This window comes from Equus asinus, chromosome 4, assembly GCF_041296235.1.
Source record: "Equus asinus isolate D_3611 breed Donkey chromosome 4, EquAss-T2T_v2, whole genome shotgun sequence".
In the NCBI taxonomy this organism is placed as follows: Eukaryota; Metazoa; Chordata; class Mammalia; order Perissodactyla; family Equidae; genus Equus; species Equus asinus.
This window is the reverse complement of record NC_091793.1, coordinates 119,886,673-119,914,293: the sequence shown is the minus strand read 5'-3', so window position 1 is coordinate 119,914,293 and position 27,621 is coordinate 119,886,673. Positions and strand designations below refer to the sequence as shown.

At 35.5% G+C, this 27,621-nt stretch overlaps 1 protein-coding gene across 10 annotated transcripts in view; it reads left to right on the top strand.

Moving 5' to 3' along the window:
* The window catches only part of PDE1A (phosphodiesterase 1A), a 342,210-nt gene that overhangs the window by 269,179 nt on the left and 45,410 nt on the right, over positions 1-27,621 (top strand). For all 10 annotated transcript variants that reach the window (XM_044768609.2, XM_070508214.1, XM_044768610.2 and 7 more), the window contains 4 exons: positions 6,813-6,913; positions 14,716-14,841; positions 17,992-18,093; positions 18,201-18,321. In XM_044768609.2, the coding sequence (XP_044624544.2) occupies positions 6,813-6,913; positions 14,716-14,841; positions 17,992-18,093; positions 18,201-18,321 (450 nt within the window). The remainder of the gene's footprint in view (positions 1-6,812; positions 6,914-14,715; positions 14,842-17,991; positions 18,094-18,200; positions 18,322-27,621) is intronic.

Genomic DNA, 27,621 nt, shown 5'->3' with positions numbered 1-27,621 from the left:
GTAGCCACACCTTTCCTATTGGCAAGGGTCATTGGCACTCAGATCTATGTAGCTAGTACTCTTTGGGGCCCAGAGATCCTTAATATCTCATCTTTCTACACCAGAGATGGTATTCCTACCTGGTCCCAAGCAAAGCCTTTAGGGCCACAGTATGTTATCCTGAAGATCCTAAAAACTTTTAACGTTTATGTGATTCTCTAAGTTTATTGTATACAGAAAATTTTCATCATTATTTTATTTTTGCCCAAGAAGTATATTGCTTGCTACACATCACATCTATTTGCTGTGATTCATACAATAGTGCCTCGTATGATGACTGAAGAAATTGTCCATTCCTCTTCTTCATTTTTCTTTGCCTCTAAAATGTTGCAGATCCATCATGTCTTGGGCTCAGATCCCATCCCTGCCCCATGTTCCAATTATCTGTTGCTCCAAAACAGACTACTCCAAAATTTAGTGGCTTAAAACAATACTTTATCAATACTCTTTCAAGGGTCTGTGGTTAGAAAGGTCCCAACCAGAAGGTTCTCACCTGAGGTTTCTCATGTGATTTTGATCAGCCGGCACCCACAGGTGAAGACATCTGAGGACATCACTGGGCAAGACAACCACAATGGTTCACTCAGATGGCTGGCAATTGACAAAGGCTAATGGCTAGGAGCTCAACTGGGCTTTTAATAAAGGATTTTCTTGGAATCTCACCACCAATTCATTAGAAATATGCGTTCTATGACAAGATTACAAGGTAATATAATCTGCTTTATAGTTAAGGCCTATTTGAGAGGGAGACAGAAATCTCAAAAACCTTCATCGATGCTGTGTCATGACCCTCTTGTGACCTTCTAAAAGGCTGAAGTATATGTGTTGTTAACCTCATACCTCGTGTTTTCCTGTTTTAAGGTGTATATATGGGCATCACTGACTTAAGGTGTAAATGTGCCCATTGTGCCTGATCAAATGCAGTCATGGCTGGACTTGGCCTTTGGTTGAAGTTTACTCATCATTCATTCCAAGAGTCTGACTTGACATTTAAAGGGTGGAAGTAGAGGTTACAATAATAAGTATAAATTCAAACATTCAAAGATAAAACTTTAAAATAATGTGAGCTTTTTAAAAGTGGCATATGTAACCTTCTTTAAACCTGTTGCTCTTTCTAGCTTGTGTGCACATACACACATGCACACACACACACAGAAATTCTTTTCAAGCTTTTTCATTTTAATAAGACTTTATTGTCACAGCTGTTTTTTGAACTCTTTGCTTTCACTTGGTTTGATATGCATAGCAGTTAGTGTGGAAAAGAGTGTCTCCTGACAGTTGCAAATACTGTTACACTTAAACAGTTGCTTTAACATCTTCCTGGTTAGAGCTGCCTGCTTTTTCCTTTCTAAGCCCTTGGTCTTGAATCTGATAGTGAGGTGATTTTCACTTCAAGTGTTTGGCATTTCTTCTTTCCTGAATTCTCTAGCTTTGAAAAAGTTAATGAAAAAATTAAATATTTAAATGTTTCTCTGGAATGGAAACTGAACTAAGTTTCCTCAGAACACGATGGAGTGGAAAAGTAATACCTACTTCAGTATAATAAAATACCTGCTTTAATTATGAAGTACAATGAGAGAGATATACCATTTCAGTCTGGCAGGTCACCAGGATTTCAGTATTTTTTTTTTTTTTTTAAAGATTGGCACCTAGGCTAACACCTGTTGCCAATCTTCTTTTTTTTTTAAAGGATTAGCACCTGGGCTAACAACTGTTACCAATCTTTTTTTTTTTTCTGCTTTATTTCCCAAACCGCACCCCCCCCCACAGCTGTACATAGTTGTATATCTTAGTTGCAGGTCCTTCTAGTTATGGGATATGGGACGCCGCCTCAACGTGGCCTGATGAGCGGTGCCATGTCCGCACCTAGGATCCGAACCCTGGGCCGCTGCAGCGGAGCGCGCAAATTTAACCACTCGGCCACGGAGCTGGCCCCGGATTTCAGGATTTTAATATACTTTTTTGCTTAAGTACATTGGAGTTTTTTGGCCACAAATGTAAAGGGAGCCAAATAAAAGTCTCCTACTTCAGTTTCAGAACCTCTGTTTCGAATGTGACGTTGAAGAGATGAGGGATGCTATATTAGTAAATGGAGAAATTCAAATCCACAATGTGACTTGACCATCAGATTTGAAGGGAAGACTTGTTCCAGGATATAACAAGCCATTCCAACTTCTCTGGAAGACTGGGGAGACCCAGCCCAGCCTGGCATGACTCCTAGAAAGTTGAAGTTGTTAATAAAGATCACATAGTCACTTTTTGAAAGGACCATGACTTACTAATTGTAAATATGACTTCACTCGACTTTAGCAGGTTTGGTTTGGAAAGTTGTTTCCAATTTTACTCATCCTTTAGCAAAAAAAGTGACAATGTACTCTTTACTCACCCCTTAGTTGGGCCATTACAAAAACAGTCTAGTGGGAGACTGTCAGTGTTGTCCGGGATCAGGAAATACATTTAAAGGGAGTAATGAGAAATTTTGTGATAGATGGTGAAAGGAAAGGCAAAATGAATTTACAAATTAATTGATTATTTTGTCAAAATTAGGTTACACTGCCAACTTGACAGTTTTTGGAAGGCTCTTTTAACAAGCTTTTCTTTAGATGAAAAAAGTGGTGGTAGGTGACTATTAATTTTCATGTGTAAAATGTATTGGTTCTTTGAAACAAAAAAAGCATTTTAGAAACATTCGTTTAGCTGAAACCCCTCGGATTTGATATAGAGGGGGCTGGGTCACTTAAGTTAGTGTTTTAGTTGATGCCCTGCTCTTTCAGGAAGGTCTTATCAGTATGACATTTATAGAATGCTCCAGGAGCAGCCTAACACTGTCGGGTGACTAATGCTGCCTGTCACCTGCAAAATGTTCAGAGGACCATTGCCTGAAAGGGTTTGCGATGAAGCCATTGTCCTTCAGTTTATTAACATCATGTGGGGCACCCTCAGCCCAGGGAACAGGCAGCGCAGAGGAGAGTTGATGCTAGTACACTCTCCATCTCCCTCTCCCTCCTTTTGTCACTTAATTAACTTGTAGTCCTGTGCCACAGTGACAGTGGTGTACAGTAGCTCAATCTATTTGCTAAAGAGCAAATGCTTCACTGAGTGCTGCCAAGCCACCTTCAAATGTCTTCTTGACTATGAAATGATCCTACGGCCTTGGCAAGGGTACACTTGCATTTGAGGGCTCCTGGCACTGTGTTCTCTCTAATACTAAGAGTAGAAGAAAGATGACTTGAAATCTATTTCCTTTGGAACTTGTAGTCTACTGACTATGCCCAGAAATAGCCTCACACACTCTAGAATGACTCAATTTTTCTCCATTCAATCTACAGAAAATTTGCCACTATGTCTTTATTCTACAAACTATGTGGACATTCCATTCTTGTAAATAACTTCCCATGCAACACTGTTTGGAAAAGTGGAAAGTGTGTGGGCTTTCAAGGCGCTCTGTTTCCCCAATTCCTAGCTCGGTGGACTCTCTACCTTGGTTCCCTTGTTAACTATGCTCTTTAGACACACCAGGAACTAACATGCCAATGTAATTTTCTGACCTAAAATTCTCCCAGCCCTGTACATACACAGATATACTTGCTCTATCACACACACACACGCTGAATAATTCAGATAGGAAAATGACATTGTAAGTCTTAAATCAAAGCTCTATTAGCTTCTACTCCTCAGTATATCCAGTTAAATTATCTAGAAATTCTGCTTTTGAAACCCAAGAATAATGTGATGAGTGCATTGCCTACCTTGAGTAATGAATGCTATCGTCCTCCATAGAAGGAATATTGTGATCTGTGGAAGGAACAGAAAATTTGAAATTGGACAGATTTTGATTTGAATTCTTGCTCTACCACTTGAGAGCTACATGACCTTTGGCAGGTTGATTCACTTCTTCAGGATTCAGCTTTGTTATCTGCTAAATAAAGATAAAAATATTTACCTAGAGAATGATAAATAGGGTGGTTATAAAAGTTAAGTGAGACCATCTAACTAAAATGTCTGGTTAATGTTCGTTCCTTCTCCTCCCTTTCCATCATCATTGTACATGCTGTTAAAGGCAGTCAGTACTCCCTATGATATAATTTGAGCACTGCCCATTTTAGAACAAACCTACGTGAGCATTTCTCTAGACAAAATGCAACCTGCAGTGTAGACAAAGCATAGTGTCTGTGTTGCTCATGAGTCATCATCTTAACCCGTTATTTCTGCCCATTAGGAGTCAGAAGAACCCAGGTTACGTACTGAGCACTGTTTTGGTTGAGAAGAGTGATATGATCTAGTCTCATTCTCTCTGGCTTATCCTCATGAATCATTTACAAAATCTATGAATTTAAGCATCCATTTTCTGAGTTAGAATTCTCATTGGACACCAGCATAAAATGAATCAGCAACTAAGGAGCTAAAAAATCAACCTAAAATTCTACTTTAACTAATATAAAATAGTCATATTTTTCAATTAAGTGTTAAAGTTTAGTGCTTCTCTCTTCCTAAACTACTTTATAATGTAAACTTAATTATTAAGATTATAGTGTGGCAATAAATAAGAGGGATTCATGGAGGAATCCTATTTATGAGAGGCAGGGGTTAATGAGACTAAAAAAAGGAAGCATATTAAAAATTTTGACAGCTATGAAGATAATAATTTTAAATACTTAGATCATCTATAATTAAAATCCATATCTAATTTCATAATTTAAATTTTTTTACAATTTCAGCTTTGTATTCTATATTATTGTACTAGATATTGAACATTGCATTTTTAAAAATCACAGTTAAATCTATGAATCTTGAATATAACCAACAGGAAGTGCTTAAGAAAATGGGTGATTTTTTTCTAGGAACAATTTTCTTTAACAAAGCAATGAGTTTCTGAGGGTACAAAAACTGGTTTAACTTCAATTGCTGTTCATTTCATGGTGTTTAATTCAAGAGTATCACTGGGGACGTTGGAGCCTCCGTCCCACTTCAGCCTATAATACAGGCCTTTAATGAGGTCAGTTTCTTCCTTTTAGTGATTCACAATTAAATGCATCTATAAGCACGGGACAGCCAGTTATATCAACTCCCTTTGGTTCTGAAAATCATTTCTGCTTCTAATCCAACTGTGAGTCATTTATTCTTGAATTGCAATCACTAAAGATGTGTTAGCTCACTATTATTTTCCGGATTCAATGCCTTAATCAATGTATTTAAGGTAATCAGTTCAGTAAAATGGCATTTATTCGGTATTTACTATATAACCAGACTTGTGATAAGCACAGTGCATATATTAACTTTAAACTTCTTTTAAAAGCCACAGAGGAATGATCACTAATTCTATTTTCATGGGAACTGTGGCTGAGAGGGTAAATAACTTATTTGCTTGAGGATTAACAAAGATTTAAAACCAGGATTTGTCTGATTCCACAATCTCTTTCCACTACTTCTCAAACCTCTTCCTAATACAAAACTGGTGAAATTCAATTTAATAGACAAATCTTAAGTTCCTGCTATTTACCAAATACCATGATAGGTTATGTGAAAGGAGCAAAGATTAATAAGACCTTAAGACCTTGCTTTTGGAAACTGTGAGAATCAACAGTTGTAACCGTGCATTTAGCTACCAATCTTTGTCCATCCTTTTTCCAAGATCTCCTGCCACCAAATAGGCATCTTCTCCATCTACCCTTCTACTGCACCTTTATTCTGTGATCTTTTATCAAGTATGCATGTAGTTTATGTTATATTTTTCTGTTGCTTTGTGCAAGGTCTTTAATTGTTTCAAGTGTATGGAATAAAACCACTAAGAATAAGTTCCATATCATTTTGGATCCTCCATTCTTAGAATCAAGCCACCTACTTGTAGCTCTGGCCAATAGAACTATCTGTGATGATGGAAATGCTTTTTATCTGCACTGTTCTATATGGTAACCACTTGCTACATGTGATTATTGAGTAGCTGAAAATGTGGTTACTGTGACTGGGAAAGTGAACTTAATTTTACTTGACTTTATGTATTTTTAATTTAAATACTCATATGTGGTTATTATATTGGACAGTGCAGTAAAAGTGTTATGCAAAAAGTGAGTGATGAAGAAACTATTGAATTACCTAATAAGAGTAGAGAAATTTTGTTAAACCATTCAATTGATAACAAAAAAGATCAATGTATATTAAGCAGGAGGTCTAGATTTCATGTGAAAGCATTTATTCTTTCAATGTTATTAAGTTTAATTGCACATAGAATGTATGTGTTATGAATAGCAAATTCAGTAAATTCTTGGAAACTTCTAAATCTTTAAATATAAAAACTAAGTTCAGTTTCTCTAATGAGCAAAGTGATATTTTCAACTCTTAGATGGAAAATTTTCTCATAGTAAAGTCTTTTACAAACATTGAGCTAAAAGGCATTTAAACGATGTATGAACTGTATGTCAAAAATCACTAAATTGTGAGTGATTTCATGAGAACCCAAATTGGTAAGTCTGTGAATTTAAAATCCAGTCAGGGTTACTTTTAAAATCATCACAAATTACTCCTTTTCCAATTAACAAGGAGAATTATAATGTCTGGATATTGATCTTACAAGCCATGAAACAATCGTTGACCTCATTAAGCACCCATTAAACACAACTACTAATGGAAGTGAAATAGGAAGAAAAAACTATTTAAAATCAGTAAAAACAATTTTGTATGATTACTTATATTGGGTGTACTGAAAATCTTTTTTGTAGAAAGACAACGTGACCTCTGCTTTCTAAATATGATGGAATTTTTCTTTAATTTACTAGCACTGGCTCACTGAACTGGAAATTTTAGCAATGGTCTTTGCCGCTGCCATTCATGATTACGAGCATACAGGAACCACAAACAACTTTCATATTCAGACAAGGTAAGTTAGATAAAGTGTTAACTTTTCTAAGTTAAAACTTGAAATTTATTTTCCTGCATATTATTTATTTTTAAGAGGATTTAAAAATATTAATGAAGATATCTAATAAGAATAGCTTTAATGAATTTTAGCAAAATTTCTTAAGCTGCAAACACGTTAATCAACTATTGTTTATCAGGAATCTCATATGTATTTGGTGGCATATTTAGCTATTTAAAGAAGATAAAAATGTGCAAGATAATTTCTCCCTGCCTGAAACTTACACTCTGAACTCAGACATTTACCCACTGAGAAAAATTTTGCGAGATATTGTTTAAGGCATGAGTTTGGTGTCATTATGTGTTTGAAAATAATAAAACGCACTTCTGAAAAAATCTAAAAATCAAAGAAGTCTTATTTCCAGGTTAGCATGAAGCATTAAATTTAAAATAATTGGAATATGAGATTTTTTAATAATGGTGATAATGACAATTATTAGAATTAAAACATCAGAGTGGAGGTATATTGATTTGCTAGGGCTATCTTCACAAAATACCAGACATTAAGTGGTTTAAATAACAGAAGTTTTCTGACAGTTCTGGAGACTAGAAGTCAAAGATCAAAGTGCCAGCAGATTTGGTTTCTCCTGAGGCCTCTCTCCTTGGCTTGCAGACGTCCACCTTCTTGCTGTGTCCTCACACGGCCTTTTCTCTGTATGTGAGCATCCCTGGTGTCTCTTCCTCTTCTTATAAGGACACTGGTCACATTGGATTACAGTCCCACCATTATGACTTCATTAACCTTAATTACCTCTTTAAAGGCCTTATTTACAAATACAACCACATTCTAACATAATGGGGGTTAGGACTTCAACATATGAATTTTTGGGGAACTCTATTCAGTTCCTAACAGGGAAGGTACCCTAAGCTCTTTTTGGTTGCACAGAGATCTCAGTGCCGGGGAGGTAGAATTTGGTCTGACCCATCAGGATCCAACTGACTTTATATGCACAGATTCCTGAAATTTCTATATGTCTTTCACTAGTCAGAGATGCTTAAGATGGAGATGTAAGTTGAGAGACTGATGTCCCTTTGGAACTACTGTAGAAATCTGTGTTCTTGTGGAGGGAAAATTAAGCCTAGTTATTTTTTATTTGTTTTTTTTAATTGATAGATTTTATTTCTTAGAGCAGATTTAAGTTTACAGAAAAATTACACAGAAAGTACAGAATTCCCATATACTCCCTCCCCACCCCACAGTATCCCCTGTTGTTAATATCTTGCGTCAGTGTGGTACATTTGTTACAGTTAATGAACCAATATTAATACAAAATTATTAACTAAAGTTCATAGCTTACATTAGGATTTACTCTTTGTGTTATACATTGTGTGAGTTTTACAAATGTATAATGCCATGTATCCATTATTATAATATCATACACGATAGTTTCACTGCTCTAAAAGTCCCTGTCTGTCACCTTTACTTTCTTCGCTCCCTCCCTCTTTACCTGTGGTGCCCAGGTAAATGTTAATGTCTCTATAGTTTTACCTTTTCCAAAATGTCATATATTTGAAATAATACAATATGAAGCCTTTTCAGACTGGTTTCTTTCACTTAGTAATATACATTTAAGGTTCCTCTATGTCTTTTCATGGCTTGATAGCTCATTTTTGTTCATTGCTGAACAATATTCCATTTTATGAATGCACCACAGTTTGTTCACTTATTCTATTGAAGGATATCTTGGTTGCTTCCAAGTTTTGACCATTATAAATAAAGCTTCTATAAACATTCACATGCAAGTTTTTGTGTGATCGGCTCATTTGTTTTTAATAGAAATATTTCTAACAACTGATTTTCCAACTATGGGAAATGTGGGGACCATAGAAATATGTTACTAAAGTATTAGATGTTTTAGAGTCTCAAGAGACCATAAAATGACTGAAATTCACATTATGGATCATCTGGTCCAAGCGTCGTAGTCTAAGAATAGAAAATAAAGATCAGAAGAGGTGAAGTAACCTATCTATATGAATATAGTCTGCTCATGGCTGTGGCAGGATTGAGAACCCGAGAAGAGGCACACTCACTCTCAATTCAGTCTAGTTAACGCTGCTTCCATGGCCAGAGACAGATGCACGCTAGTTCCAATCTTTTATACACTGAAATGGAATGGGCTTAGAAATGATGGCCCCGTCATGGAGACAGATGAAGAGCTGAAATTCAAACAATGAAATATTGGGGAAGGCATTCAGTCTATTCCCAGAGTCCCTCAGATTGACAGAGCATGAAGGGGAAAGGAAGACCTTGAAGTCTGGTTGTGTGGCAGGGATGTTATTAACCTACACATTGGCAGAGTATAGGGAGTTGTTTTGTTTTTATTTGTGCTAAACATCAAAGGAAAGGTAGACTGTGTTTATCGAAGGCTCTTCTATATCCAATGAATCCATAATGAATGAGATTTTAATTAGCAACACTTGATTACTGAGCTGGGCCCTGTATAGGATAACAGTTTTCAGAGTTGGAGAAGGGAGCAAGTGATTTGTTACCAATGAATACTTCCTGTTCTTTCTACTTTGAAAAGTGAAGCCAATGGACTGGGCTTCTGCAGCAGCAGTGTCAGATCATCAATTCTAGCTTTCTCCTTTTACCAGTCATTTACAACTGGAGGAAGAGTCTTAATTTACTTATACTTTGGACCACAGAGAAGGAGAATGAGATGGTGGAAAAGAAGGATGAGGGAGAAGAGAAGAAGTAGAAAAAGAAAAAGGAAGAGGAAGAGAAGGAGGAGGGGAAGGAAAAGAAGAGGGAGGAAGAGAAGAAGCAAAATTCATTTTTTTCCCAACTTTATTTTAAGAAACTGTATAAAAATGGGAAAAAAGGTCTAGCATTTTACTTATGTTCTCATAAATTGTCTACCAGTCTCAATTATTTAATGGATTAATTCTACAAGAACTTGAAAATTCTGTAAACAAAAAAAGTTGTAATGACCACAAATGCAACAACATAACATGCTTTTTCAGATTCTCACTATGGGCTTCACATTTTTCCAAGGAGAAATAAGGTCTTATGACACTGATATCAATAATTCTATTGTATTTTATATTATTCATTGTTACTTGGATTTAGAGTACTTTTCAAATATGAAAACCAGTTTACTAGACAATGCAAAATGACTGAAAAATAATTTAGAACATAGTATGAGGCTAGATTTGAGTTCAATACAGACATTATACTTCATGTAATACTTGAAAGTGTAAATAAATGGAAATAATTTCTTCTTTGTGAAAAGAAAATGCTGAGCTACATGTTGCCATGGATACTGAATGTTGCTTAGAGTTTTGTTCTTTTCTTAGCAAAGACCATCTCATACATTAAGACCATGCCGTATTCTCAGTATCCTATTGAATTTATGAGACAACATCATGCATACTTTGCTACAATTAAATCTTGTTCAAAAACACATCTTTGTTTGTTGCTGAAAGGAAGAAGCAGTGATACTTGGAGCCATATCATGTAATAACTCTGGCAAAACTGCCATGTCTAGATTCGAGGTCATATGAAACAATTGATATGTAATTTGCAAATCAGTTTTTCTATGATCTCAGTGAACTTCTGGAGATACTTGGACAAGATCTATTTAATTCTCTCTTAAATAAGGATTTCATGTATGCTTTCCTAGTTCAGTTTTCTGTTTATTTAGCTATGATGATTGGTTTAGGAATTTGTAGGCCGTGGCTGAGATTATTTAAAGAAAATCTATTTTGGAGATATGTGCTATTAGCTAACTACATATGTTATTCCACTTTTATGATAGTGCTAAAGACAAAAGAGGAAGTAATTATTCTACCTATCAGGTCATTTTTCTTATGTTAGGTTAATAATCAAGCTCAGTTTATCTGGCCAAGTATTTGATACATATCTCAAATAGGTTGCTTGCAACAAAAGCCAGATTTCTTTAATTCCTCCTTTTATTTGTCATGTCTATTCTTTAGTAAACATTCAGTGGTAAGGTCAGTGCTAGGTTATACTAGGTCTCTACCTACTGACAAGCCAGAAACAGTAAGTCTTAGTGAGGCAGTTTTAGTTCTGACAGAGTGTATCTACAAAAAAAAGTGAGAGAAGCATGAGTGTTGGGGGAAATGGCAGCAAAGATGCTACAGGTTTCAACTTGGCTTTCCTTTTGCTACATTTGTTATCTGCCTCCAAACTCCCAATTTATATGGGTGAGTCCACCATTTTAATACATTGAACATAGTGGCTCTGCTTCCATTCCACACTTGCAAAATGATCTGGCAACCTAAGAGGGTAGGGGAAGAAGAGGCAAGGACTCCATTATGCAGATCTGAGAATCTTTGGAATATTTCACACTTTATTCTAGATTACCAAATTCAACAACGCAACTTGAAGTAGTTTATTTGATGATCAAATGATATGAAATACAGATAGGTGAGAAATAAAAACCTTCCCTTGATGAATTCATGATTTTAAAATATAATGTCCATTATAAATTGATAATGGAACATACATTCCAAGTTTTGTTTAAAAAAAAAGGTTTTCCCAATTTAATTTAATGATAGAAGACATATAATATTCAAATTGAATCACAATATTACAAAAAGAGAAAAAACTAGAATCATAAATTGACCAAATGATTTTCATTATCACCTCTGCCCTCTACCCCAAGTAATTTTAGTTCAAGGGGCCAGAGGTAGTAATCAACTATCTGGACTGGATACAAAGGAATTGATTCATTCACAGATTGAATGAGAATGTTAGGTAATTTTTTTTCTCTCTTTGGCGTATCTAGATTATCTGATAGGTATCTGGATTGCAAATTGAAAGGAAAGAGCATAAACACATTTAAACTATAAGAATTAAAAGGAAACTAAGCACCACTACCAAGTGGGATGTATCCCCAGCCTCAACATTCAAAAATCAGTTAAGGTAATCCAACATGTCAACAGGCTAAAGAAGAAAAATCACATGATCATATCAAGCTGCAGAAAAAGCATTTGACAAAATCCAACATGCATTCGTGATAAAAATTACTCAGTAAATTAGGAATAAAGGGGAACTGCCTCTACCTGGAAAAGGTTGAGGATCTTTCAACAATATCTGCAAAAACCTACAGCTAACATCATACTCAATAGGGAGAAACTTGAAGCTTCCTGCTAAGATCAGGCATAAGGAAAGGATGTCCCCTCTCACTACTGCTTTTCAACATCATACTAGAAGTCCTAACTAATGCAATAAGACAAGAAAAATAAACAAAAGGTATACAGATTGGGATGAAAGACATAAAACTGTCTTTGTTTGCAGATGACATGACAGCAAGTTTGCAGAATACAAGGTTAATATACAAATGCCAGTCACTTTCCTATATACAAACAATGAACAAGTGGAATTTGAAATTAAAATCACAATATCATGGGGCCAGCCTGGTGGCACAGCAGTTAAGTTCTCATGTTCCACTTTGACGGCCTGGAATTTCTTGGTTTAAATCCCGGGTACAGACCTATGCACCACTTGTCATGCCATGCTGTGACAGGGGTCCCACATAAAATGGAGGAAGATGGGCATGGATGTTAGCTCAGGGACAGTCTTCCTTAGCAAAAAAAGGAGGATTGGCAGCAGATGTTAGCTCAGGGCTAATCTTCCTCAAAAAAACCCCAAACAAACAACAAGAACAACAACAAAAAATCACAATATCATTTACATTAGCATCAAAAATATTGAAATACTTAGGTATAAATCTAACAGAATATGTATAAGATGTATTTGAGGAAAACTACAAGACTCTGATAAACGAATTCAGAGAACAACTAAATAAATGGAGAGATATTCCATGTTCATGGATAAGAGGACTTGATATTGTCAAGATGTCAGTTCTTCTCAACTTGATCTGTAGATTCAATGCAGTCCCAATAAAACTCCCAGAAAGTTAATTTGTGGATACTGATAAACAGATTTAAAGTTTATATGGAGAAGCAAAAGACCCAGAACAGCCAACTCAATATGGAAGGTGAATGAATTTGGAGAATTGACACTATCCAACTGCAAGACTTGCTATCAAGTTACAGTAATCAAGCCAATGTGGTATTGGCAAAAGAGTAGAGAAATAGGCCAAGGGAATAGAACAGAGAGCCCAGAAACACACTTACATAAATAGGGTCAACTCATTTGACAAAGGAGCAAAGGCAACACAATGGAGCAACGATAATCTTTTCAACAAATGGTGCTGGAACAATTGGGCATCCACATGCCAAAAAGTGAATCTAGATGCAGACCTTAAACTCTTCACAAAAATTAACTGAAATTGATAATAGACCTAAATGTAAAGTGCAAAACTATAGAACTCCTAGAAGATAACATAGCTAGAATATCTTGGGTATTGCAGTGACTTTTTAGGTACAACACCAGGCACAATTCATGAAAGGAATAATTGGTAAACAGAACTTCATTAAAATTAAAAATTTATGCTTTGTGAAAGGCAATATCAAAAGAATTAGAAGACTAGTTACAGAGTGGGAGAAAATATTTGCAAAAGATACATATGAAAAATACTTGTGCAAAATATACATATGAAAAATACTTGTGCAAAATATACAAAGAACTTTTAAAACTCAACAATAAGAAAACAAACAACCTGAGTAAAAAATGGAACTTAACAGATGCCTCACCAAGAAGCTATACACGTGGCAAATTAGCATATGAAAAGATGCTCAACATTATATTTCATCAGGCAAATGCAAATTAAATAAAGAAATATCACTCACATCTATTAGAACGGCCACTAAAAACTGGAACACTGACAACACCAAATGCTACTGAGGATATGGAACAACAGGAACTCTCATGCATTGCTGGTGGGAATGCAAAATATTATAGCTACTTTGGGAGACAGTTGGGTAGTTCCTTATAAAACTAAACATACTCTTACCATATGATCCAGCAATCACACTCCTTGGTATTTACCCAAAGAAGTTGAAAACTTATGTCCACCCAAAAAGCTGCACATGGATGTTTACAGCAGCTTTATTTACAATTGCCAAAACTTAGAAGCAACCAAGATGTCATTCAGTGGTGAATGGATAAATAAACTGTGATACATCCAGACAATGGAATATTATTCAGAGCTCAAAAGAATCGAGCTATCAAGCCATAAAAAGACATGGAAGAACCTTGTATGCATATTACTAAGTGTAAGAAGCCAGTCTGAAAAGGCTACATACTATACGATTCCAACTATATGACATTCTAGAAAAGGCAAAACTATGGAGATAATAAAAAGATCATTGGTTACCAGGGATTAACGGAGTGGGAGGGAAGAATTGGCAGAACACAGAGGATTTCTAGGGTAGCAAAAATACTCTGTATGATACTATAATGGTAGATACATATCATTATACATTTGCCTAAACCCATAGAATGTATACCATCAAGAATGAACCCTAATGTAAGCCACGAACTCTGGGCAATAATGATGTTCAATGTAGATCCATCAATTGTAACAAATGTACCACTGTGGTGGGCATGTTGATAATGGGGGAGGCTATGCATGTGTGGGGCCAAGGGGGTATATGGCAAATCTCTGTAACTTTTGCTCAATTTTGCTGTGAACCTAAAACTGCTCTAAAAATAAAGTCTATCTTTTAAAAATGATCATACAGTAAAAAGAAGGAAACTAAGTACTTCCATAAGTTTAGGTGTTCACTTATAGTACTTTTACTGAGGAGATGTCTTGTGACTTGAATATTTTTATTAGAGACTCATATAGTCTAAAGAAATCCTCTACTGGACATTTTGTTTTTAATTCTTAGGTCAGATGTTGCCATTTTGTATAACGATCGCTCTGTCCTTGAGAATCACCATGTGAGTGCGGCTTATCGACTTATGCAAGAAGAAGAAATGAATGTCTTGATAAATTTATCCAAAGATGACTGGAGGTGAGTTCAGAGGAAACCTAGAGGAAATTTTAATCTCAGGGAAAACTTAAATTATATGATTTAAAGTGAAGAAAACAGACGAAAGTCAATCCCTTGCTCACACTACAGACTCAGTTCCCCTTGACTGGATGACTCTGAGAAGGATTAGTACCTAGACTTTGTTCAGGGGCCAGGCTCTGTTAGATAGAGTGGAACTATCTCCAGGCCAATTCAACATGTTTATGCACCATAGCCAATCCATAAGAACACACACCACACAACAATTACCTTGAGAAACATACTTACATACTCTCTGGAATGGAGCTTTGCTCAAATGTACCAATATGTGCTCCCACAGAAGTTCAAAATTTTAGTGTCATACTGATTCCATCATAAATAACTTTTCTATATGTGGAGTTAAGCTTTTCTAATAAACAAAGAATTCGCTATTTGGGGAAAAAACATTACAAATATAATATACTAAAATGACCCAGGTACAGAGGGAAATCTTACATGTTTCTCCAATGTGTCTGTCTGCTTAAAAAAAATTACATGGAATGGTGATGCATGTTGCCATATAGGGAAAAATAACAAGATGCACCCCCACCACTCAGCATGACCTTTCCTCTAATTCTTGATGCTTCGATGGTCATCGTCATCCCCTTCATTTGATTATAGGGTTACCAGATTTAGCAAATAAAAATACAAGATGTCCAGTTAAACATGAATTTCAGATAAATATAGAAATATTTTAGTGTAAGTATGTTCTTGTTAAAAGTCAGTTAATGGGCTGAAAATATTTCCATTCAAAGGCAAAGATCAAAGTTTGTTTTTTTTTTTTAAATCAAGGTAAAAAGAAATGTTCAAAGAAAAGAAGCAATTTGGGATCAAGAATGGCCTTAAAACAAATAAAAATAAAAAGTTAATTTAGAGTTTAAAACAAACCCTCATTTCTTGTGGTTTTTCAAGCTTCCTAGTTTTTCAAGGCCACTGTGCAACTGTGAAACAATATGGGCTCACTTTTCACCACTGTAGGAAAAGCTCTCGGGTGGGAGAAAGGAGGCGCTTGTTTTGGGAACCTGGTTCAGGCCTTTCATTTTATTCTGCAGGAGATAATAGCCCAAGAGAGTTTCCAGCCTAGGAAGGCCAGAATCTAAATGTAAAGGGATTTAAAATTGATCGCCGTGGGTCTATGTGGAGAAGAGCAGGGCAAAGGTAGAGGCAGGGGCACGCGTCTGGAGGGACCTCCTCAGGTCCCAGAGACTGAGTGATTGATTACATCTAGAGTATTAATTTATGTCTTCATCAGTGATTCTCATCCCCAGAGGTAACATTTATAACAATAATTTTTATTGTTATTCCTTTTAATTAACCTTTTCTCAAAGTTGATTCCACTGCTATTTCAGTGTGATTTTTTTCCCATTACACTTTGTTCTTTAAAATCTTTAATATTTCATTCTAATAATTTGTTCCTGTAATGTTTTGTAAGTTTCTATACCGTAACTTCTGAGAGTTATCCTAATTGAATGTTTTTATAGAGTTGTTTTAGCAAACACTATAATATTATGTAGACTGTAGGATTTAATAGATCGAACACTGTTTTCAAAAAGCTGCAAAAGATCTATTTGCTAGTATAAACTTGATGATGTTTTACCAAGAATTAAAATACAGATAGTTTTTTCAAAGAATTCTAGGTTTTCTGTTTGCATATCTGTTTATTTCTTAAAGTACCTTATTAGCCATAAATGCAATAATTAAAATGTTTTGGCAAGAGAAATTCATGAATAAAGTAACATTCCCTTTGTGCACTATTTTGCCTAGTTTATTGATATATTATTAGTTGATTATAGATAATATCTAGCATTTACTGATCACTTATCTGAAAAGCACAATGTGTTTATTAAATTTTATAGATTTCATAGAACTTTTGAGACCAAATATTTTGGATCAGTTGCTATTGTAATATGTGTCTCTCTATGTCAGAGAAAAATTGTAATTGAGAACAATTTTATTAATTCTCTTTAATAGCTTCCATTTCCTTAATATTTGGCTAAAAGTATTCTAAGCAAGCTATCCAATATCATGAACAATAATCAGCATATTGATTTCTCACAGCCCCCATCTAAAAATCCAATTTTCAGCACTCATAAATTTCAGCAAGAACCTCTGATATGTGGTTGTTTTAAAAACAAATCATTTGATCAGGCCATCTTTAGGTAAAATATCTTTGACACAAGGTCATAATTCAAGTTTACCACACACTTTTAATTTAGCTTACTCTACTGGCCACGCCACAGAATGAAAATAGAATGATTTCTAGTGTTAAGTGACTTTTTTACCTACCTGTACTGAGCAAGCAATGAATTGTAGAGTGTGCAAGCCTTTGCCAGGGTGACTTATCTCCTGCCTAGTGTGAGAATGAGTTATTCATGCACAGGCTCTATGATGTGTTCACCAGATTTACAGCATCTTGGTTAACAGTTCAATAGTATGAATGGCTCTGTCTATGACATGTAGGATCAGGGTCCCAAAAGCTTAAACAGAGAATCCCCACTCACTCTAATGTCTTGGGTTTGCTGGGGCTCCTGAGATGGAAGCTTGGCACAGTGGAGTGGTCTGCGTGTCAGCTTTGGGAGTGAGAAGGCTTGGGGTTGGATCTTGTCTCTGCTGTGAACTAGCCATGTGACTGGACAAACAACTCAAGCTCCTCTAGCGGCAAATGATCATGCTGTCTCATATAAAAGCACCTAGAACACTGCCTGGCTGAAAACACACTGAAGCAACAAGTGCTTTTATTAGCAGCAAATTCTGCATTTGGAATAGTTTTTCTTTAAAATTGGCTAGGATCCTTTCAGATAAAAAACCCCAATATTTAGGAATTATGATTGAGGGTGGGTTGTGGGTGTGGCGGGGAAAGCATCCCGTTCTGTAAGGGGAGATGGTAAATGGCATCATTCACAGATCACTCTCCTGGCAACTTCCTAAAGCCCAAAGAGTTAAAGGGTGAAATAATGTCAAACTTCTGGGAGCTCTTTTACATTTAAAAAGTAACGCCTTTTGTACTCATATCCATTTAGAAAAAGAAAAGGTGATGAGAGATATTTAGAGAAATGTACCGCTTGAGAACAATAAAGGGCCGAATGAACCTTTCTCCTTTTAATGACTCCACAGGGATCTTCGGAACCTAGTGATTGAAATGGTTTTGTCAACAGACATGTCGGGGCACTTCCAGCAAATTAAAAATATAAGAAACAGTTTGCAGCAGCCTGAAGGGTAGGTTATTTTCGTTTGTCGTGTTAAAGTTCCGTGGACTTAGACTCCGAAAAGGCTGTAATTGGTTACTTTGTTCTGATAATTTGAGCATGTCCTTGGTTTGGCAGGATTGACAGAGCCAAAACCATGTCCCTGATTCTCCATGCAGCAGACATCAGCCACCCAGCCAAGTCCTGGCAGCTGCACTACCGGTGGACCATGGCCCTGATGGAGGAGTTTTTCCTACAGGTGCTTCTTTTGACCCTTTGTGCAAATGTTTTTGGAAACAGTGACTGTGCATATTGACATACACCTTTTCTGTACAGAATCCAGGGCTTGTGACTTACCGTTATCAACTGGTCACAACAAATTCTTGGGACTTTAGGCAGAACTTATTAATCTTTCAGGTAAATGGATTAAATGATCCTACGTAGTATAAGACATGTTTTAGAGAGAGTCAAGTCTCAGATCTCAGATGCCGCTCTCCAGAAAGAGAGAAACAAATTAGAATTATCTGCTGCTAAGAGGCAAAATGCTAGAGCAGAGACAGCAGATAGCTTTCATTATAAAAAGGGGAAGGGGAGGATAAACAACACTTCTGCATACATCTTGTCGGTTAGAATTTAGTCATCTATCAATAGTTGTAAAGGAGGCTGAGAAATATAGTTTTTAGCTGGGTGGACACTTACCTAACTAACAATCTGTTATTATGTGAAAAAGTGAGTCTGGATATGGGGAATGGCCATGGTCTCTACCATAAGTATACATTTTTTTCTCTATAGTGTCCCTGCTCTGTTTCTGTTTCCACCTGAGTTACTACAATGCAGTTGTAATGCTAACCACCCAGAGTTAGCATCAGATCCCACAGTTCAAGGGCTCAATCTTCCACGAGACTGGCTTCACTTCAGATACCAGCCCCAAGTAGGGCTCCAGGATACCAGCACTTCTGATCATTGGTTACAAATTCAGGGGTTCCCCTGACCCTCCTCATGTTTGATAATTTGCTAGAATGACTCAAAGAACTCAAAAGAGCACTGTACTTACAATTATAGTTTTATTTTAAAGAATGCAACTCAGGAACAGCCAAATGAAGAAGTGCATAGGACAAGATCTGGAAGGGTCTCATACATGGAGCTTCCATGCTCTCTCCCCATAGATTCAGGATGTGTCACCTTCCTGGCACATCAATGTGTTTGCCAACCAGGAAGTGCCACTGAGCTCTGGTGTCCAGAGTTTTTATGAGAGTTTCATTACATAAGCATGACTGATTAAATCATTGGCCATGGGACTGAACTCAATCTCCATCACCCCTCCCCTCCCAGGAGATCAGGCTAGCCCAAAGTTACAACCCTCTAATCATATGGTTGGTCTTTCTGGTGACCAGCTACCATCTTGAAGCTATGTAGGGAGGTCTGCCATGAGTCACATAGTTAGTGTGACAAAGAGTCTCCTTATCACTCAGATAAATTCCATGGGTTTTTGATGCTCTATGCCAGGAACCAAGGACAAAGATCAGATGTATTCTTTATTATACCACAGTCTCTCTTAGAGAAGCTCTTCTTTTATTTCTGTATTTTCAGATTATTTGATTTCTCTGTATTCTTTATTTTTAAGGTTTCATTATTGATTTTATACCCGTTCTGAAGATATAAAGACCAACTATGTTAGTATATTTGGATGACTCTTGTTTCTGTCTCCCATTGTCAATGGATATTGATGTATAGTTTCACTTCGAAATTTCATTTCATAGACCCAGAGGAAGTTACTGAGTAGCATCTTCCAAATTCAACTATTTTCATATTTAAAATAGTTTTAAAAAAATGTTTTAATACTTTTTGTGCTAAAAAAAAAAGACCAAATGTTAAAATCTATCCAATTTTAAAGACCAACTGCATGCTATGGCCTATTAAAAATTATAATTTTATATAGTCAACCAATCACTAACCAAAAAATGGTAAATCTAAAGAGACCTTCAAGATCTTTAAGAACAACCCCTCATATTAGAGATAAATAACAGAAGCATGAAGACATAAAATGACTTTTCTCAGTTTAAGAAGAAATTTTAAAATATTTTAAATTGAGTGATCATGAAAACACAGCATAAGAATATTTGTGGGCTACAGCTAAAGCAATGCTTAAATGAAATTTTATAGCTTTAAATGCTTATATTAGAAAAGAACAAAGGTATAAATCAGTTATCTATATTTCCACCTTATAAACTAGAAGTTAAGAAAATTAAATAAAAATAAGTTTACAGAAGGAGGTAATAAATATAAAAGCAGAAATTAGTGGAATAAAATAAAGATAAGCAATAATAAAAATTAATGAAGACAACAGTTGGTTTTCTGAAAAAATAATAAAATTACTGGCAGGATCAGAAAGAGAAAAATCTCCATGAATTATAAATGAAAGAGGAGATATCACTATAGATCTTTTAGAGCAAAAGGATAAGGAATATTATGCATAATTTAGGCCAATAAATTTGATATTTAGATGAAATTACCAAATTCTTTGAAAGACATAAATTATCAGAACAGACCCAAGAAAAAAAATTGTAATCTGAATATCCATATACCTGTTTTTAAACATTGAATTTGTAGTTTAAACTCTTCTCATAAAGAAACTCCAGGCTTAGATGGCTTCAATTCTTAATTCTCCCTTCAATTCTCAGTTCAACTGAGAGATGGTAAATTCTCCCAAACTTTTCAGGAAGAAATCAAGCCAGTCTTACACAAATTATTTCAAGACATAGAAGAAGAAGGAAAATTGTCAGTATACCCCTGACAAAACCTGACAGACTTTGCAAGTAAAGAAAATTACACATCCATATCTGTCATGAACCTAGATGGAAAATTCCTTAAAATACTGGCAAGTCCAACCCAGCAACATAGCAAAAGAGTACATATCATGACCTGAGTTGGTTTAATATTCAAAAATAATTTAAGATAATTTACCATATTAAGAGAAAAAAAGGAGAAAGATCCTCATTAGCATCTCAATAGATGCAAAAAAACATTTGACAGAATTCAAAAGACATTAATTTAAAAAACTCAGCCAACTACGAATAGAAGACCTCTCTCAACCTGGTAAAGGTGTGTAGAGTTAACAACACTTCATGGTAAAATATGGAACACTTTCATGCTGAGATTAGGATATTACTCTGACTACTTCTATTCGACATTGCATTTGATGTTCTGGCCAGTACAATAAGGTAATGAAAAAATAAAGAACAGATTGGATAAAGATAAATAAAACTGTCTTCATTTGCAAAAACATGAGCATCTACATAGAAAATCTTAAAGGAAAGAATCTGTAAAAAGCTACTAGAACTGATAATGAGTTCATCAGGATTGTAGGATCAATTGTATTTCTGTATGCCAGCAGCAAACAATTTAAAATGACATTTTAAAAACAATATTATTTATAATAGCATAAAATAATATAATATTTGGGAATATATGAATTAAATGCATGTGAAACTTTGATACTGAAAACCACAGAATACTGTTGAGAAAAATTTTAAAGACCTATATAAATGGAGAGTTATAATATGTTAGTAGATTGAAAGATTCAATATTGCTAGGTGGTCAGTTCTTCCAAAACTGGTTAATATACTTAATCTTATCAAAAATTGTAATAGGGTTCTTTGTAGAAGTTTAAAGAAAAGTTGATCCTGAAATCTACATAGAAATGTAAGAATCTAAAATAGCCAAAGCAATTTTGAAACAGACTAAGAAAGTTGGAGGACTTGTACTTCCTTATTACACAACTTGGGACAAAGCTACAGTAATCAAGTCAATATGTATTGACATAGGGCAAGGCAAATAGATCAATAAAATAGAATAGTGATCCTAGAAAAAGTCCCATACCTAGATGGCCATTTGATTTTCTACAAAAGCGCCAAAACAGCTAATTGGGGAAAGGAAAGTCCACAAATGGCAATGGAACAACACTTATTAAATGTATGAAAAAGAACCTTGTTCACTACCTGTAACATATATAAAAATTAATTCAGGGTTGACCACAGGCTTAACACAAAACCTAAAGCTATAAGTTTCTAGAGAAAAACCCAGGAGAATATCACTCTAATCTTGGGGGCAGGCAAATATTTCTTAAAGAAGACACATAAAGTATTACCTATAAAAGAAAAAACTGGTAAAGTGGACAAAAGCAAAATTCAAAACTTCGACTCTCCCAAAGATACCATTAAGAAAAGGCAAGCCATAGACTGACAGAAAATATTTATGCTACAAATATCCGTCCAAGGGCTTGTTCCCAGATTGCATAAAGAGCTCCGGCAAGTCACTAATAAAAAGAAAATCAGCCCAATTTGATCAGATACCTCATAAAAGAAAATACACAAGTGGGTAATAAGTACATACAATTATGCTCATTATCATTACTTATCAAAGAATTGCAAATTAAAAACACAATGAGATACCACTATATCCACACCAGAAGGGCTAAAATTGAAAGGACTGATAATTTAAGTGTCAGTGAGGATGTGAAGCAACTGGAAGTATCAGGCATTGCTGGTGGGAGTATAAGTCATTACAACTCATCTGGAAAACTACTGGTTAGTATCAACTAAAGTTAAACTTAAGCTCCCCTATGACCCAGCATGTTCTATGGGTATAAGTATATATTCCTGGTAAATTAGTGCTATGTCCATCAAATGTCTTATATAGGAGTAGTCATAACAGTATTTCTTATGATTGCTCAACATTAGAAATAGTCCAAATGTGCATCAAAAATGGAACTGAATAAATAAATCGTGGTATAATCATACAATGGAATTTTATGCAATAAAAAATGGACTAACAATACAAACAACAATAAATCTCAGAGAATGCATACTGTATGAGTCCATTTATATGAAGTTCACAAACCGGCAAAATTAATCTATGGTGATTGAAATCTGAACAATGGGTGCCTGTACAGGGTGGAATTCACTAGAAGAGGTTAAAGGAACTTTCTCAGGGTGATGAAAGTGTTCTGTGGGTATCAGGATTGAGTGTTAGTTACACAAGTGTGTAAATTATACAGCTAAGATTTGTACATAAATTTTACCTTGATTTAAAAAAGAATTTATCAGAATGAAGGTACTTCATCGATGACTTAAATAAAGAACTTTAAAAAAATCACTGTTAAAAAAATCTCTGATAAATTCCAGAGATTCTTGAAAATTACAGTTAGATCTCTAAATAATATCACGGCTTGTATTATCCCGCTCTTCTATTGGTTTCAAACCAGACAAAGAATATCTGACAGAATCATGAGAGTAATAAATTCAATGAAATTGAGTCCATATGTTTTTGAAGTTCATCACCTTATTTTTGAATTTACTCAAAAGGTGGTGTGTACTAATGATGAAACTTCCAGCGTACAGTGATATTTGAAATCTGAATTTCAGGGTAGAGGGAAATTGTTCTGTAAGGCTATTTAGCTCCTCTGTCATCCTCAGTGCCTGGTAAACAGTGACTCACATATCTGAATATTAGAGATTGAAATACACCCAACACAAAAGGTCAAGCCTTGGAAGAGGTTTAACACCGTGATACTCGGGATGGTTTGTCATCTGCATTTTCCAGATTATGTTGTTTAGAATAAGAAGGTGTCAGATTTTTATTTATTTGTTTGTTTGTTTGTTTGTTTGTTTTAACAGGACTCTTGGTGGGCAGTGATAGGCATTTATGTAACCCTAAAATGTTCAGAAGTGACAGTCTGTGCCTGAATGACTTTAACATACAAGGCAGGATATTTACAGCCCAAAGGAGAGTCAAGTATATTTGTTAATATCGGCTATTACAAAATCAAACTATCTCTGCCGGCATGGCCTCATCTCTTCAACTATGGAAATTCTCTCAGATCATGATAAATTAATATAAGACTTTTTAAAAATGGAATCTTACATTTCTCGGTCTCTGGATTTTTAAAAGTAAATGACTTTCAAATTCCCTTCAGAAACATATTTAGCGAAACAGGAGAACATAGAGTTAAAAGTCAAAACAAGTGAGTTTGTACTCAATACATACGTTTTATAAGCACAGCAAGTTTATCTTTATAAGCCATACTAAAATATGGCTTTGACTCCAACAGGTAAAATTTTTTCATGCGTTCAACTAACTAAATGACTCTCCCAGTATCCTTACTTATTCTTAGCTATAGCACATATTTTAGCACACATTTTGGAGGTAGATACTGCAAGGAATCTGAAATTCTTTGGTGTATGCTTTGCTCTGAATGTATTTGACATAAGCTGTTTAACTGGATCTGTGCATCTAAGAAGATGTCCTAGAAATTGGCAGGACTGCAACAGTTTTTCCATGTTTTTTCCTATTCTTGCTCATCCTCAAATAACCACCCGTAACTATCACTTCGTAGAACCCATGGAACTGATAAATACCTTCTTGCTGTGGATCTACCCAAGATAACCGGGGTTTTTCATCTCAGTCAAAGCAGCACTATTATAAAGGACTTTGAAAATATATTTCTTAATTTCTTCAGAATGTACTAAGAATCGAAATAGTGTGTCATGTGATCCACTGGCTGTGCTAGAGAATTTGAGGCAAATCAGACAATGTCTGCCCAGAACTCATCACTGCCCTCAGCTGCAGTAAAAATGTAAACATTTGTGTTTCCTGTTAAAGAAAGTATTTTGTGTATATTGGGCAAGCATAAGCAGCCCAATGCAAAATAAGAGGCAGCTGGAGTTGGCTTCAGAAACCCCAGTGGAAACTCTTGCCTTCCATCTTTCCAGCAGAGGTGGATATGTGTGTCTTCACCTTCTTATCTATAAGGAGGAATTAATACCCATTCTGCCTTCTCCCCAGGATGGTTGTGAGAAACAAAATGATAGAATGAATGTGAGAGATCTTTTCACACTGTAAACATGATACAAATGTGAGGAATTGGTATTGTTTGTAATCTTACTTGTCTATTTTAAGCTTTGTATTTTTCCAAGGCAAAGTATCAGAGAGCCATTGATTATGACATGTTTGGTTAGTTGATAGTCACGTAAAGCTGAGCTTTGAAGGATCTGGGCACAATTTTAAAAACACACATTCCCAACACAACCCTGAGGTTTAAAAAGTAGCAAATTAAGAGAAGCATTTTCCCTTTTGCTCTGGATAATATAGCACTAGACTTTGAATTCTTTCAATAGATTTTAAACAAAACTGGAAACTGGATTATAAACTCAAAAAATAAGAAAAAGTATTCAAAGGAAAGAGCTGATTTTTAGAACTTTCAAGAGCAACAAGAAAATATATGTGTGTGCATATGTGTATGTACATAAATATATACAAACATATATACATATAAGTTATATATGTATATCCATATATAGATATGAATTAATGTTTCAGAAAAATCCAGAGAAATTTGGGGATGTGTTGACTTCTGAATCAATTTCTTATTAATTTGTCTACCAAGTTCATTTTATCTAACAAATGGGCTTAAGTAGACATTGAGTTTTTAAGACACAGTGTATTTTTGGAGGACAAACCAATGTAGACCAAGTTATTTGTATCATCCTTAAAAATCTCATCAACGTTACCCCAATCCTTGGTGTAACTGCTTTAGGTGCACCTTCTGAAGCCATGAGAAATTGTAGCCAGAAGAGATTAGAAGTGTATCTAGAATTTGCAGTCCTGGGAAACTCTCATTTCTGACTCTCGAGTAAGCAGCTGATGGTAAAGGAGGTAAAGCCAGTCCTCATCACTATGGCATGTTTCACAGCATGTTTGTGATAGTCATCAATACAGTTAATGCCTTCTCTTCAAGTGTTTGCACAGGTCAACACAGTTCCCTCTGCCTTCTGACCGTAATGGGTGGATTCAGAAGATGCTCCATTCATTTCAATTATGACTGATAGGACTGAGGAATCAGAGATGGAGGTACCAGCCAAGAAAATAACCATTAGTAAAGAAAGACAGCTTTTTGCTTCTTACTCTTTTCTTGAACTTGTTAGGTTAGCAAGATAACAAGAAGGTAATACAATTAAATTTTTAAAACATAGTCACTTCCATTAAAATGTGTTCATATTTTATACTATGTGAATCTAGTAACTAAGTGAATTTTTCCCTTCTTCAACTAGTTGTTTTGTAACACATAAAAAAATACCTATATCAGAACAAAATCTACATTTACCAATTAGTATTACTTTGTCAGTCAAGGAGAAACAAATAATTGGAAATGCAAGTTATCTAGAAAGGAAGGTCAAATGGTCGTTTTACCCCAAATTATATACAATCAGCCCCTCTATTTTCTTCAACATTGCTAGAAGTAGTATAAAGTGTGTTATTTCAAAATAAATTATATTTCCCATAGTAACACACATGTATTTAGTTAGTACATTCTCTGCCAAGGATCTGACATTAAAAATCATAGATACAACAAAAAAAAAAAACCCTTCATAAATGTAAAGAACTGTAGCTATGAACCGGGATAATAACTTAAAATGTAAAAAATCAAAGCTTATAATTTTAAGAGGCATTAAAGTATTGTAAACATTGATTGCACAGGGGGTACTGATCCATAAAATATTTATAACAGTCACAAAAGTACAATTATACCGTATCATAAATTTTACTGAAAGTGAGTGTGTTAGTTATAATAATCATAAACATTTAAAGAGTCTTGTGGCTTTCTTAGAATTTAGAAGCGTCCCTTTTTAGTAGGAAGGAAGGAAGGTAATTAGATGGCCTAAATCCCTTAAATAAGTTATGCAAAGAAGGCCAAACTGGTGCCTCTTCCCCACCCCCTCAATTCAATTCCCCTGTAGAACTGGTGGGTCCTCCACTTCTACCCTCGGCCTTATAGTGGCCCCAAGCCTGTGATCAGGAGCTTCTTGTGTGTTTGCTGTCGATGTTGCGTCTGTGATTAAAACTGAGGTTTCGATGCAAGAGGTTTCTCAAGACTTCTGCACTTCGCCCTTTCCTATCTTCTTCACTTCTTTAAAACTATAGGAACTGTTTTGGCTTCAGAGAAAATGCAAAGGAGAAAAAAAATATGCTGAGTCACTGAATTTGACACTTTGTTGACAGCTATCTGAGCATTTCACCCCATTAGGAAAGCATAAAAACAATCACCAGGTCTTTGTCATCGCCTTTCAGAGAAGAAACCTCAACAGCTTCCAAGGGAATTGCTAGGACAGGCACCAACTGGGCAGGCTGCCTGTGGTTCCATGTTGATAGAGCCACTTTCTCCACTTCTCTACCCGCAGGCTCATCTCCAAGAAGAGATGCCGAGATCCAGGGGCATAATTGAGTGGTTGGTTAATTAATTGAGTCTAGTGGCCTTAGGACCCTATATTTTTGCTCCAACCACTTGTATATTTCAATACGCCAGAACATATGTGTTATTATTTATTTTTAAAGGTATGTTTTTGGCCTCCTGAAGGCAGCAACCTCAAATGAAAGCACAGCCTGCAAGAACAATATAAAACCAGTTGACTTGCACGATGGCTGTTGCTTTTGACCCCCCCTGATTTCATCTTGATGGAAAGTAAATGTTCCCCGTTCAGGGATAGAGTAAGCACAATTGTAG